Genomic DNA, 13,936 nt, shown 5'->3' on the forward strand with positions numbered 1-13,936 from the left:
TACGGCTTTCTCCCAGGCCCTCACTATCAATTAATTTCGATCTTTGACGTTACCCGGAGGAAAACGGCTGGGGAAAGCCTAGCCTCCCAAATGTGGTATAGGACAAAGAGTTCGGTTTGGAAGGCTCCGCTCGCGGTATACCCGACTTGGGAGGCTCTTTGTCTGCTGAGGTCTCTCGAACCATGTGAACCAAAAACAGATTAACCCAGATGTAGATGGAACACAGGTAGAGGCCTAGGAAATAGGTAAGGCCCGACCCAGGAGCCGCTCCACTCATGTACTGAACCTAATTTATTAAGTTCGACTCTGCAGAGACTTGGGACGATTGATTCCGATGGCGTATTTTCGGCTGCACCTAATTTTCCAAACCTCGCAGAACAGAAATAAACAATTTTCCAGTAATAATAATTCTAACTTTATTTCATTGACTCCAGGCACACTGATCTAAACTGAGTATCCTCGCTATCTTCAGATGACGATAAACATATTCTCGTCGCTGACAGCTACATAGAAGGCTAAAAGAGTTTATGTACATAATCCAACATAAGGGATTCAATTATGGCATGCAACAAGGGGAATCATCTCGGTCTAAATTCGCCCCCTTTCCCATGCGGGAGATCAAGCATATTTGACCGTCTGAAAAACTATTTTTCTTGTTCTTTTCTAAAAGTGACTATTATTTTCATTCTTTAGGTACAATAAAGTATTATAAGGAAACTGAACTAGATAAGAAATCAATTTCTTGAGCACTTTTGCATAAACTAATACGCTAGTAGCCAATATGGCAAGTAAAGCGAAAAATGAGAGAAAAGGACAGCTAAGATTTTTCGTAAAGCTAGCAACAGACCATACATTTGGGGAATAAAATTTCATTCCCTAAACCTTTCCGGTAGCAACTAAAATAAGCAAAATATACTAGCTTATAGCGATATGCCTTTAAAGGTACACTGGCGATCTGGGCACACAGTACACAACGTTTGGTGTCCCTGATTTGGTAGTGGAATCGTTTTTTAAGGTAAACTGTTTAGGGAGATCGTGAATATAAGAAGCAGTTTTTCGCCCCACAGAGAGGAGGCTAGGGTAATGATCTGAGGCTCACATATTTGAGTATTAAGACTCGGAGAAAACGTTTTCCATACGGTCGTATCAAGTCGTAAAAGTAAAGGTTGACAAACTGCCCTTGTGTCAGTACAGGTGACCTTCACTGAGTTTCTTGTCTAATGAAAATAGCCCAGGTAGTGAGTCCCCTGTGCTACTAAACCACTCCTTTATCGTGTCTCTGTAAAGTCAGTACTGTCTGAGTACCTCATACATCAATGAATTATGAAGTTGACAACCAGAAGACCCTCTCCCATCCGGACTAACAGCTGAAAAGGAAGGCAGGAAACTGGCCTCTGGTCTCAACGGTCCCATTGGTGCTATCATTTGACCTGCTGAAAGTAAATCGTACTCCATTGGATTCAGCAACTGTTTTCCAATGTTCTCCATACCATGACACTGGACCACTGATCTGTGATACAATGTTGTACCTTCTACCTTCCTCTAAATTTATTGGAGGGTCAAAAGGGATATCAAAACCATAATAGGCGACACCAGTGTCTTGCTCTGAGGAGTATGTTCCTGACTGTTTAGACAAGGAAGAGCCATTTGTGGCATCTTTGATTTCATTGGAAACTGTGTACTTGCAACCTTCTCTGCCAAAATGCTGAACCCCATGCAGCTTGATTGCCTTGTTCACAGTTACACAAATACTGTCGCAACCTGAGTATTCCCAGCAAGTGTCTGGCGGTTTTATTTCTCCTAATCTGTGACATCGATAGACTACAGGTCTTTTCAACCTTGGAAATTGTGTGAATGCTAATGGGGATGTTAAAACACCGTTGTAGTGTTTCATCATGTCACCAATCTCTTGAACATTTAACAGCTTGGAATCAATCACAGCCGAAGCAAACTCCTTCTCCGACATCAAGGGAAACCGTATTTCTTTCAAAATTTCTTCTCCGATAATTCTTCTTTTCGCCCCGCCGTCTGGGGTTATCCCTTGCCTTTCACTTTCTCTTTTGGCCCAGCGATCGACAGCCTTGAACAACTCAACTTCCTTCACATCCAGTGTCTCTCTCTTTACGACAGACTCCACCAGAGATCTCTCAAGCGTGACAAATTCATCTGACGTCACAGCTTCCTCTGTGTGCTTCTCAATCAACTCCCAGCATCGATCTTCCAAATCTTTATCTTCAAATTTCTGAGCGTGCGGTAGAATGGAGAACACATTGGATGCTTCCAAGTTGTCTCGCAAAAATTTAGTGCAGTTGTCAGCGAGTGAAGGCACCATGTATTTCTTCGCCAAGTACAGCACAAGCATTACATTACTTCCGGTTAAATTCACTTCATCGCTGTACATGTAGCGAAACAACTCCAACAGACTCTCGTACTCACAGTCAGGCAGTTCAATTGAGTCTGTAGTCTCCGCCATTTGACCATAGAACATGGCATAGAACACAGGACTGCTGATTGCGAGTACAAACTTGTGAGCTGGGATCACCTTAGTTTCACTTTCGCCACTCGACACAGGAACAACAAACTTCACATCACTTAACAATTCGTTGTTGAAAATAAACTTGGTTCTTTGGCTGATAGATGAACATTTTGTCTGCCAATTCTCATCAATTTGAGCCATCTCACCACTGTGATTTCACTCTGAGTATCCCGATACAAGCGAGCAAGGGTTTTGCCTTCCGCTGGGTTTACAAATCTCGGGCGTCTCGGGCCATTCAGGGAGGTACGGGTCCACCTTCAATCTCGTTCCCAGGGTCCTCTCTCTTCCTCTCAAGGCATAACAAGGTTTACATAACTATGGTGCCAAGGTGGCTCTTTAAATTACCTGTAGTTACTACATTACAACCGTTAAAAATACATTTATTAAATATAATGTATTTAAAAGAAACAGGCTCAATTACCGAGGCGGAAATTCAGTCATAACGAAATAGATGAGCTCAGCAAAAGAAAAAACTCCCACTACAGTTGAACCTCTCCACAACGGCCACCTTGGGGACAGAAGAAAGTGGCCGTTCTGGAGGGGTGGCCGTTATGGGGAGGTACGGGTGTAATATGACACCTTTATTTTTTCAGGAAGTCAACATGTTTATTGTGCCAAGTTCATGCTTACTGTAGCCTATAATGGTAATCCAATCTTAAATAATATATATAGATAAAATACACAATAAAACGCAAATAATGCTTTGAATCAAAATGTTAACAAGACGAAACGAGCAAGGTTCGGCTATATTATTGCAGAAAATTTATGCTTACTGCAGCATATAAATGGAACACAATCAAAATACGTATATCATTAAAATGGATACAGAAACGTAATGTTCCGAAGACAAATGTCGATTACTGCATCAGTTTATAAAAGAAGGTTTTTACAGAAAAGAACTGTATTGGCCGTTGTTGAGAGGTTATTTTGGCAGTTGGGGACGCACTTTGGTGGCCATTGCCGTTGTAGAGAGGTGGCCGTTGTAGAGAGGTTTCCGTTGTGGAGAGGTGGCCGTTAGTGGAGGTTCGACTGTATTACAATTTCTTTTTCGGCTCAATTTGGTATCAATTTCTAGTCCGCACAAAAATCTAAAATAAAACCGACATACTGTGATATAAATGTAAGCTAATATAAAAGCAATTAAGTAAAAAAAGGCAAACAAATGGACCTGGAACTAGTCCCCTATACGCAGCCGTTTTTAGTGTCGTCACGTAACGCTTTTAACGCAACGTTCCTAGTGTCGTCACTAAGAACGGTTGCGTAGGAGACTAACCTGAATCTTTATCCCCTTGAATGAAACTTGTCCCCTTGAATGTAATCGCTTAATAATTAATTAATTCGTGAAATATTAATCAGTAGTACTTGACTTGTTGTGACTGGCTGCCTGACCCTGCGATTAGCCAGCACACGAAAATGCTGGCGTAATTTACACTGGTAACAATGCGGGTATCCATAGTTTTTTCGCTGTACATCTTAAATCTGCTTAGAACATCTTCTACGATCTCAGGTATTTGAATGTTCTGAAATATGTTTTGTACGTGAGATATATATTTAAACGCTCTTTCCCGAGTTTGTGGATGAGCTGATCTTTGACCTGACTGAGTGACTATTCATACGAAAAGTATTCAGCTTTTTTTTCTGTAGTGCTGTATATTTGTTCCCAATATTTTGCGAAATTTAGGGATTGTTCCAGTGTCAAGATATCTGGGCGAAGAAAACTGGGACGTCTAGGGAAACAGCGCCCCCGGCAGCAGACTAACTTTCCAGTAGGCTTTTATATTCAGGATGATTGAGCATGCAATTTCCTCCGTAAGCTCCTCAACGAGAAAAAGTGTTTGTTAGGTTCAAGATTATATTCGAGGCTCCAAAGGAAGTCAGCTGAGGCTTCTTCAACTCTAGATAGATGAATAAACTACACTAATATTTTTTTAATACACTGTGCATCGATTTGCTGGCGTTGCGCCGTGGGTCGTCTAAGCGTACACTGTACCAGTACGTCACAAATATTAAATTCACAACAGTTTGTTTAATTTGATTCTAGCAGAATAAGTGTTATTGTTCAGTTCTCCTTGTGTATTGTTCGCTTCTCCTACAGGTTTTCATAAGTTACTAACCAACGCGCGCGCGAAGCTAGCAAGACAGAAACGGGTCGCTATGTATGTATGTATGCATGTGTGTATGCGAGTTGAGGGATGGTGGAACCCGCGCTACTCGGAGTTGCTTTTCCCGTTTCGCGAGTCCGGCGAGGGTGGGTGGGACCCGTCCTACTTGCGAGTTGCGTTTCGCGTTTCGCGTTCTCTCCTAACTGCTTAAATCTTTACAATGCACTGTTTTCTACGCTGCAAATTTCCCACACTCACTCTTAGTGTGTGGGACTTGTGTTTTCCTTTTAGGGTTAACAAGATGGCCTTCAGGGAAGTATGGTTTGCCAATGGCTGCCAACGGCTGTCCGCCTGATCCATCAATTACATGGAAAACGGGGACTTTGTATCAAGATTGCGAAGATACAAACCCAGACACCCACCATTCAGCTCAATTCCATTTGAAAGGTTTTGTCCGCAATGGCGATGTTCAGCGTTCGTTTTGCATGAAAACCAACACAACTGATGATTCCCAGAGGTCGATGTGGCCTTTGGGAAAATATTGCGTTTACCATACGGGAATATTATGTCCTTCGGGAATGAAGCTTGGCTGGGTTACGTGGGACGACGAAAATCCTACTATAGGTGGAAACAGAAACCATCATAGAGGAACCTTACCCTCTGGAACGTACAACGAAGACACGTAAGTGTTATTACTAAGGCTACAATGCCAGTGTGGACAGTATACAATTCATTCTCGGGTTCAGAAAACGTTTCGCGTTACATGTACATAAAAATTGTTCTATATTTTGACCAACATCTTATTTCTCCTTACAGATCACTACTGTAATGAGAACAAAGGAAATGATTGACAGGGATGGAATCTCTTGATCTTTAAGTAGATTCTCCTAACTAAAATGATAAGATTATAGAGAGGACTGTATAAAAAACCGAAATGTGATCCGTTCCTAACAACATCATACATTATGGGCGCGTTAATTGTCTGTAAAAGAAGTGTCTAACTTTGAAAACGTTGCTGTAGTCTTTTTTTCAAACTTCTAAAAGATCCTGATCAGTTAATCCATTGTTTCTGGGCTCTAACTCTTTTTTTTCCCCTTTGCCTTGGGTATCTGGCAAAAAACGGGTGACATTTGTGTACATGCGCGTTAGAGGCATCCAAACTGGAAAATATTTGCACTTCTCGGTTGGAGGAACCAATCCCCTCTCCTCCCCCACCAGTAATGCGAATACAGTGATATGCGGAGAGTACATTCAATTTTGTTTGTCCTTTAAACCATCGAAAATTGTTAAAAAGTAATGAAAACCAGTTTAAATTCAGCAAAATGACCGATAAAAAGGCAAAGTGAGATTACTTCACCAAAAATTAAAATTCTGAGTAATCTTCTTTTCAAAATAGAATGAAATGAAATTCCATCACTTTGCTGATGTTTTAAAACTGCATTCAGTTTTGTCAGGCGTTCATTATCCGGAGAGAGTACCTTGTTATATATCACAGACATATATTTTTAGATTGAAGTTACTACCGATTCAGACTCCCGCGGGAGCCTTCCAAGCCAATCAAAAGCTTTGCATAATTTTCATGCGGACCGGAATTTAAATGTTCGCGGGAAAATGGTACTCTGAAACCTCTTTGAAAAGGCTTTGACATAAGCGTGGTATGGGAGTTGTAGGCTCCCAACAATGGTCCCCTAAAAGGTTCCCTTGCTTATGTAGTTCGACTAGATGTGAGTTTGTCATGAGACAGTTCAGCCTGTAAAGATGGATAAAAGTTTTCTAATTGAGACTGTTTCTAATCTGCATTCATTTTTTTCCTATTTATCCTCTTCCAAACAGCCTTATATACTTCTGCTGCAATACAAGAGGACTGCACCAGACTCCCATCAATCTTCCCCTGGAATCTCCTTTTTATCTGATAGCGTACGGCAGTAAGACTTGTCAGGCAGTCAGAGGTGCCAAGTCAAACTTAGAATATATTTACTACGAGACAGAGTTCTTCACACTGCTAACACTGAACGATTATGGTGGAACTCACCCGTATGGTGCCACAAGGGATTTCAGTGGTCACACGATCTATTACTGTTACTATACACGTAAATACTGCTGTCTCTTTAGTTTTTTGGCAGGGCTAAGTTAAGCGGTTTTATTTTCACAGTAAAATTTCGTGATAAATCATATTCAATGATGCATGGAAAGTACAGATAACTTCAAGTTCGAAAACCCTATCAGATAGGTGTTATTGCTAAACTAACAGTAATGGTCAAATGACCAAAAGCAAATCTTCATCGGTTAACGATGGAGTCCTACAGTTTTTTCATGCGGAGTATCTATCCATCCAAGCGAGTAACTGCTTTTATTCCTCTGTACTATGGATTATTTCGCGTTTCGTTGTTGAAAACCCCACGAAAAATAAAGGACGTAAGCGTAGTGTGCAGCAACCTCATAATACCCTTATGTCAGTAAATTGAGCGGTGGATTGGCTATTTGAAGTTCGTATGTTTTTCATTTAGAAAGACAGAAAGACTATTGTTGTTGCCTATGACGATCTATAAAGTCATCTAACAATCACAGTCCGGCTAAAATCGATAATTGTCAATTAAATAGGTCTAATTTAGGAATCCATTTACCAATTCAGTAGTGGGAATTTATCAAAAACTGCGTTTTTTGTTTGTTTGCTCGCTTGAGTGATTCAGTCAATCTAGATTGACTAAGATTGACTAAGTGAGGACATAATGATGATGATGATGATGATGATTGAGCGGGGCCATGTTATGGAATAACTTGCCCAAAAGCTTAAAAAATGCTTCATTCGTTGAGCATTTCAAGCATAATATCAAGAAGGTAGCTGATATATCGGATTCCCACACGGCAACCTTGTAAAGCAGTTGTAATAAGTTTTAGTGTTTAACTTAAGCTTAACTGATGATTTTGCGTGTCTAAATAAAGATTTACATACATACATTTACATACATTGATTGATCGATCGATCGGTCCGTCGGTTTTTGTTTTTTTTTAAAGGCGTCTTTCATTTTTGCTACATGACTGCCCGAGTTATTACATGTCTTCTTTTGCTTTTCCATTTTGTTTCTCGGCGCAGCAATCTACTGTCCTCCTCTAAGAAAACCTGCCAACGGAGAGTTAAAGCCCGCTCGCTGTGAAGAAAGCAATCGCAACAAGTTTAACGACACCTGTTCAGTGACGTGCAGTCCCGGGTACATTTCAGAGAATCCCGCGGGACAGATGACCACGTGTTTAGAGAACGGGATATGGACGAACCCCTCGATGACTGGCTGCAAACGTAAGTGAAATTTGGCTTCCACCAATCAGGACAAACTTGAGCTTTGTTGCTGCTAAAATCGATACCAATCCTAAGCAGTGTGTTTCCCTCGCTAGACTCTCTCCGTTGTATGTTGCGTCTCTGTTGGCGAGAGGATAGATTGCAGTTAAAAAAATTGAAAAAACGAAAGTGAAAACTGGTTATTCTGGTGAAAGTGAAATTGGTGAAACTCGAATCATTCACTGGTTTCCACAAGTTCTAACTCAGGGGCTTACAGTTTTCTTTTCATTTCAAGGTTCTTTAAATGTCACTGTCACAACCTCACCAGCCTTGGAGCTTACAATGATATCGTCAATTCGCAAAGCCACTAAGACCATTTCCATTCAACCTTCAACTACAACATTCTTGACACATCCGGGAACCCACATCACCGCATCATCGACGCCTCTGATGTCATCTGTTTCGGTTCAGCGGAGTGTCGTATTTTCGTCTGCTCGTCAGTCTACTGTTCATTCCAGTGTCATTATTGAGACTTCCCAAAGTTCATTGGTACGCAGCGTCATATCAAGTAGTAGAAGTACACTCCCCACCCTACCTTCTGTTAGTAGCAGTATGGCGCCCCGAGGGGAGGAGGTTAAGTCATTGAATGGAATCTTCCTTAGGACTGAATTCCTGGTCGGTACTGCCGTGGCTGGTGTTATCGTGCTGCTGTTAATAATCGTCTTACTTGTCGTGCGCAGAAAAAGGTGAGTTCACGACAGAAAAGGTTGAGGAAAAAGTTCGAAGATATATCCTAACAAGCTGAAGCATCCCTGATGCGTTGTGTTTTATTCAACGTTTTCTGAAGCTGTGGGCTATTTTGAGTGTAATTCCTACAAAATGACTGTGTCGTTAAATTATGTCATGAGTTAAGGGACCGTTCATTTTTTATGAGCATGGGGGGGCTGGTGGGATTTGGGGGGGGGGCCACGAGAAAAAAAATGGCACTAAAGGGGGGGGCTACCAAAAAAATTGAGTGAAAGAGGGGGGGGTCACCAGAAATAATTGGCTAGTAGGGGAAATTGAAAGTGGCTCAACACAGAAACAGATGAAGAAATTGAATATTATTTCAATTTCCTAACCACTTTTAATTTGTTTTACATACTGAGGTCGAAATCTGCATTTCATATTAACAACAACTGAGGAAATGAAGCATATCTGTTGGAAAAGCAATAATGAATATAAACTGAAGTAGACACCTATGTTTGTACAAGTTCAAATCAATATAAAAACGTAACAGTCTCACTATTGAATCATCCGTGGGGGAGTAGTTTTCTATTAAGTGGTTGTACTCAGAACTGTATCAATAGATTGTTTAATGTTCTGTTTAATAGTACTCACTTTTATAAAGACTGTTGATTGGTAAATTATTTGAACCCAGGAGTATCAGTAGACTCAGTAGTATGCCTAGTGTGAACATCCAGATTAGTTTTTAATAATAGAACTGTTGTTGGTGACTTCAGTTGACGGTAAATCTGAGCAGAGGCCATCTTCAGAAAAGCTTGTAACTGTCATTTTTAATAGCAGTACTTTAATATCCAGGCGCGTAGGAGGGGGGTTCGAGGGGTTTGAACGAACCCCCTTTGAAGATCAATACTGGCGGAAGAAAAAGCACAATGAGGGGGTTGAACAACTACATGAGGTGTACCATGCGAGTGAGTAGAATGTCCGCCCTGGTTCTAAATGCATATCAAATATGATATGCTTGTCAATCTTGACGAGATAGTCAATTTGTTCGAAGGCCTACACCCGAGAATGATGCAGTTTACCAGCTTGGTGTATGACTATCAGCAGATCGAATAGCTATCAGAACTTGGCAGGGCGCAGAATGTACATTGAACTTTCTTGTTTAAGTTGAAACAATTATGCCGCAGAAATGATGTATATAGCTTAAAAAGCTGCTGTAAAACAAATTTGTGATTCGCCTAAAATGGGTCTAAAAATGCAGGAAATGAGGTTTCTGGGAACCTAGATTTTCAAAAATTTCCGGGGGAGCATGCCCCCGAACCCCCCTAGTAAGAGCGCCTCCGGCGCTCATTAAAATTTGCGGCTCAACGAACACCCCTATCTAACCCTTACCTACGCGCCTGATATGTGTGTCCGCTGTTTTTTTCTGTTTAATATGACTCGTAATCGTTGATTGGTATGCTTCGATCCGTATTTTGTTAGTCAGATCTGTACGTGTATTAATTGTTTCTACTCGAAGGGGAGTTTTTTCACGTTAACCATTTGCTTGATTAATTTTTCTAGTTCATTTGAGAATCTAAATGGAAATTTAGGGTTTGCCGTGGTCGTAAACGTGTTGCTATAAAACGTTTTTTTAAACAAGAGAAATCTTTACCTAAGCAGAGAACGGTAACTTTTTAATAGTACTGTAAAGAAATCACAGTAACAATTACGTTTATCTTTGATATAAACAGTACATAAGCGTTTTGTTAAAGTTAGGAGTGTGATTTGTTTCTGGTTGGGCGGGAGGGGGGGGGGGATCATCAGAAAAAATTGTTTCTGCTGGGGGGGGGGCCATGTGGAAAAAAATTGCATGCTAGGGGGGGTCATACAGTTTCGTAGTGGTAAATAACCAAATCCCACCAGCCCCCCCATGCTCATAAAAAATGAACGGTCCCTAATACGCTTGAAATTGAAGGTGAAACACGTGTTCAGTGTGCTCAAGGTTATTTCATGGGCGTGACAGTTTGATCAGTTAAAATATACAGGTTTCCATTTTTTCTGAAAAATTAAAGCTGAGAGGGTAACACCAAGGAAAAAACCCAGAGCATTTTCAAAAAGTTCAAACGCAAAGTTAACCGGCTTTCATAAACTTTGAGTTTATCTTTTATGCTTTTCACAGGTCACAGAGTGCCCCACCACGAAGAGGAACAGGTGCCAAAGTGTACATGAGGTGAGCCTGTTCATTCTTGTTTCCTGTTGTTTGTGAAGATGTATTTCTTCCTAATCCCAGTCTCATGAACATTTGTATCGAGACAATTAGTATGAAGCTTGCTACGAATGTTCTCGCATATTTTTGTTTGTTCGTTTATCAGTCGGTACAAATCTTAAAGTTGTTGTCTTTTCTTCTAACAAAGTGAGATTGAGAAGTCTTTTTCCATGGAGGATTTCGGCGACACCGGCGGGTTTGTATATTGTCCTTTTACCTCTCTTTTAACATTTTCAAACGTTGCTAATTCACATTTACAGAGTATCCCACCGCGAAGCTCATCCCACCAAACAACTTTTGACTCCTAGCAGTTGTTTTAAACTTACTTGACTTTTCTTATTCAATTTCGTTATTAGGAATGACATGCAAACAACGTGTTCACAGGAAAACCTTCTATACGATAAGTATGATGTGTTTTATTTGTAAAATTCCTGGTTTCATAGCTGGCTACAATTAAGATTTAAAACTACCCTCTGCAACCCTCAACATGGATCGCTCGCTAAACTTCCTTTCGCGTTTCCAGCGGGAAGTTTACAGAGCGAAGAAACAAAAAATTAATAATGCGGCTCGATCGCGGGTTAGCCATTCAAACGCTCCTAAGCCAAGTTCACACGTATACGTTTACGTTCGCCAACGTATACAAAGTTTCTGTACACAGGTAAACGAAAACGATGATCCCCCAACATATCGTTTACGTCTATCCATATATCCACACGTAAACGATAGGAAACTGAAGAATAAAATGAGACCGCCTAGGAATCAGAATTGATATGAAATCTTGACTGCCCATACGTGGCGGGCGTTTCCGAAAATATCCGTTTACAGAAATCGTTTACGTCGTTTACGTGTGGACGGGAGGCCTAAACACACAAAAAGAAAAATATACGTTTACGAACGTAAACGTATACGTGTGGTCGGGGCCTTAACTGTTTCAAATGTTATTTTTAGTCCTTCCATGCAGACTCCTGATTATGAAGACAAATCTGCAGACAATCTGTTGTATGAAAGGTTAGTTCCCTTTACAAACTACAATTGAGTGGCAAATCAAAACTGCAGTCCTAATTTTAGTATCAAACAAAACTAATTTTTTGGTGAGATAATAAAACATTTTTTTGTTATTTTTAGTTGCAATTCTCGCTTCTCCGTTACAAAAATAGAAGAAAGTACACTCTACGAGAGGTAAGAACGCATAAAACTAAGCCTGCAGTTCAGTTTCACTCTTTTTACAACTCACAACTGCGGTAGCTATGAGTCCGAGGCATAAGTTATGTTTTGTTGCTGTGTTGGTGTAACACTAGCTTATTTCTCTCCTAGCATGTCATTCCTGGACAGACTAGAGGACGACAGTGATTTTGGGACATCCAGTCATCTTCACTACAAAACAATCACGTGATGTGACGTCACATAGCAGTGTCGATGTTTCTCTCATAAGCCGTCTCTCGAAAAACGATGCTGAATAAGAAAACATTATTTGTCTTGAAATATTTAATTTTCTGCAGGAAATAGAAGTGACTGGAGAATTTTGGATGTTTCATTTTTTATGCAAACGTGTGTAAAATAAATCATGAAAATGTACCAACAGCAAGAATTCATGACAAATGCGTGAAACCCAAGCAGGTACCTAAATAACCTGATTCAGAAAACCCCATAATCAGTAAATAAAATGCTTAAGATCGAAAACATGAACAAGACGCCGAAAATGGCGAATTATGAATGACTTCATTGAAGTTTCGAAGTTTGCACTGCAGCGCTAATTGGGGACACTATAAATCCCACTATAAATCAGTGAAATTAATATAAAAACTGAAAATAAATGGTGAAATGCCCGCTTTACAAGAATTCAAACAATAAAATTGCAATTTTTGTACCATGTGAAATATCCTCATTCAGTGCAGAGCTAGGAGTTTGATTGATTAATTGATCGATTGTGATTGATTTGATTGATTGATTGACTGACTGACTGATCGATTGTGATTGATGGACTGATTGATTGATCAATCGTGATTGAATGACTGATCCATCAATAGTGATTGATGTATTTATTGACCAATAAATCGTGATTGATTGATTGATTGACTGACTGATCGATTGTGATTGATGGATTGATTGATTGATCATGACTGATTGATTGACTGACGGATCAATATTGTGATTGATTGATTGATTGATTGATTGACCGACCGATCGATTGTAATTGATGGATTGATTGATCAATGGATCGTGCTTAATTGATTAATTGACTGTGACTGATGGATTGATGGAGTGTTTTATCGGGATTTAAAACCACGAGGTGCATTTGATTGATCGATCGTGATTGATGGATTGACCAATCGCGACTAATTGATTAACTGACTTATCGATCCTGATTGATTGATTGACTGACTCGTCGATCATGATTGGTTGATTGTTTGATCGATCGATCGTGATTGATGGATTGATCAATCAATCGTGATTGATGAATTGATCAATTGATCGTGATTGATTGATTGACTGACTTGTCGATTGTAATTGATTGATTGAGTGATTGACTGACTGATCAATTGTGATTGATGAATTGATTGATCGATTGATTATGATTGATTGATTGATTGATTGACTGACTGACTGATCCATCGATCGTGATTGATGAATTGATTGACTGATTGATTGATTGACTGACCGATCCATCATGATTGATTGATTGACTGACTGATCGATCATGATTGATGGATTGATTGATTGACTGACTGATCGATCATGATTGATGGATTGATTGATTGACTGACCGATCGATCATGATTGATGGATTGATTGATTGATTGACTGACTAGTCGATTGTGATTGATGGATTGAGTACAGGCACAAGGACGCCTGAGGCAGTGAATGGTATCCATTTCAAGCTGCATGTATGTATTGTAGGTTAAAATGAATCCCAGGTTAAATGATTTTAACCTAAGTTGATTTGTATTTTCCTTTGTTTAAGATGTAAATTACCCAACCTTAACAAAAAAAAAATACAAATCAACCTAGGTTGAAATCATAGATTTTAACCTGGATTCATTTTAACCTAC

General features: G+C 39.9%; 2 protein-coding genes across 2 annotated transcripts; one reads left to right on the plus strand and one right to left on the minus strand.

The window, feature by feature from the left end:
• Window positions 1–840: 840 nt before the first annotated feature.
• LOC146457946 (BTB/POZ domain-containing protein 6-like) lies at window positions 841–2,725 on the minus strand. Its single transcript, XM_085091248.1, has one exon. It carries the CDS (start codon window positions 2,675–2,677, stop codon window positions 1,361–1,363), a length of 1,317 nt encoding a protein of 438 aa, XP_084947374.1. The 5' UTR covers window positions 2,678–2,725; the 3' UTR covers window positions 841–1,360.
• Window positions 2,726–3,891: 1,166 nt separating this feature from the next.
• LOC146457947 (uncharacterized) lies at window positions 3,892–13,465 on the plus strand. Its single transcript, XM_085091310.1, has 11 exons — window positions 3,892–4,043; window positions 4,930–5,320; window positions 6,472–6,728; window positions 7,733–7,933; window positions 8,208–8,658; window positions 10,800–10,850; window positions 11,035–11,082; window positions 11,243–11,290; window positions 11,835–11,894; window positions 12,012–12,065; window positions 12,201–13,465. Exons 1-11 carry the CDS (start codon window positions 3,977–3,979, stop codon window positions 12,277–12,279), a joined length of 1,707 nt encoding a protein of 568 aa, XP_084947436.1. The 5' UTR covers window positions 3,892–3,976; the 3' UTR covers window positions 12,280–13,465.
• The last annotated feature ends 471 nt before the right edge of the window (window positions 13,466–13,936 follow it).

Source organism: Pavona decussata, unplaced genomic scaffold (assembly GCF_977016875.1).
Source record: "Pavona decussata unplaced genomic scaffold, jaPavDecu1.1 SCAFFOLD_234, whole genome shotgun sequence".
Taxonomy (NCBI): domain Eukaryota; kingdom Metazoa; phylum Cnidaria; class Anthozoa; order Scleractinia; family Agariciidae; genus Pavona; species Pavona decussata.

Excerpts from the sequence above, each read along its gene's own strand:
- LOC146457946 (XM_085091248.1), bottom strand. The coding sequence starts at position 2,677 with ATGGCTCAAATTGATGAGAATTGGCAGACAAAATGTTCATCTATCAGC.
- LOC146457947 (XM_085091310.1), top strand. The coding sequence starts at position 3,977 with ATGCGGGTATCCATAGTTTTTTCGCTGTACATCTTAAATCTGCTTAGA. Across the intron at positions 6,729-7,732 it reads CTATTACTGTTACTATACAC|CAATCTACTGTCCTCCTCTA; the intron begins GTAAATACTGCT and ends TTCTCGGCGCAG. Across the intron at positions 11,083-11,242 it reads GATTTCGGCGACACCGGCGG|GAATGACATGCAAACAACGT; the intron begins GTTTGTATATTG and ends TTTCGTTATTAG.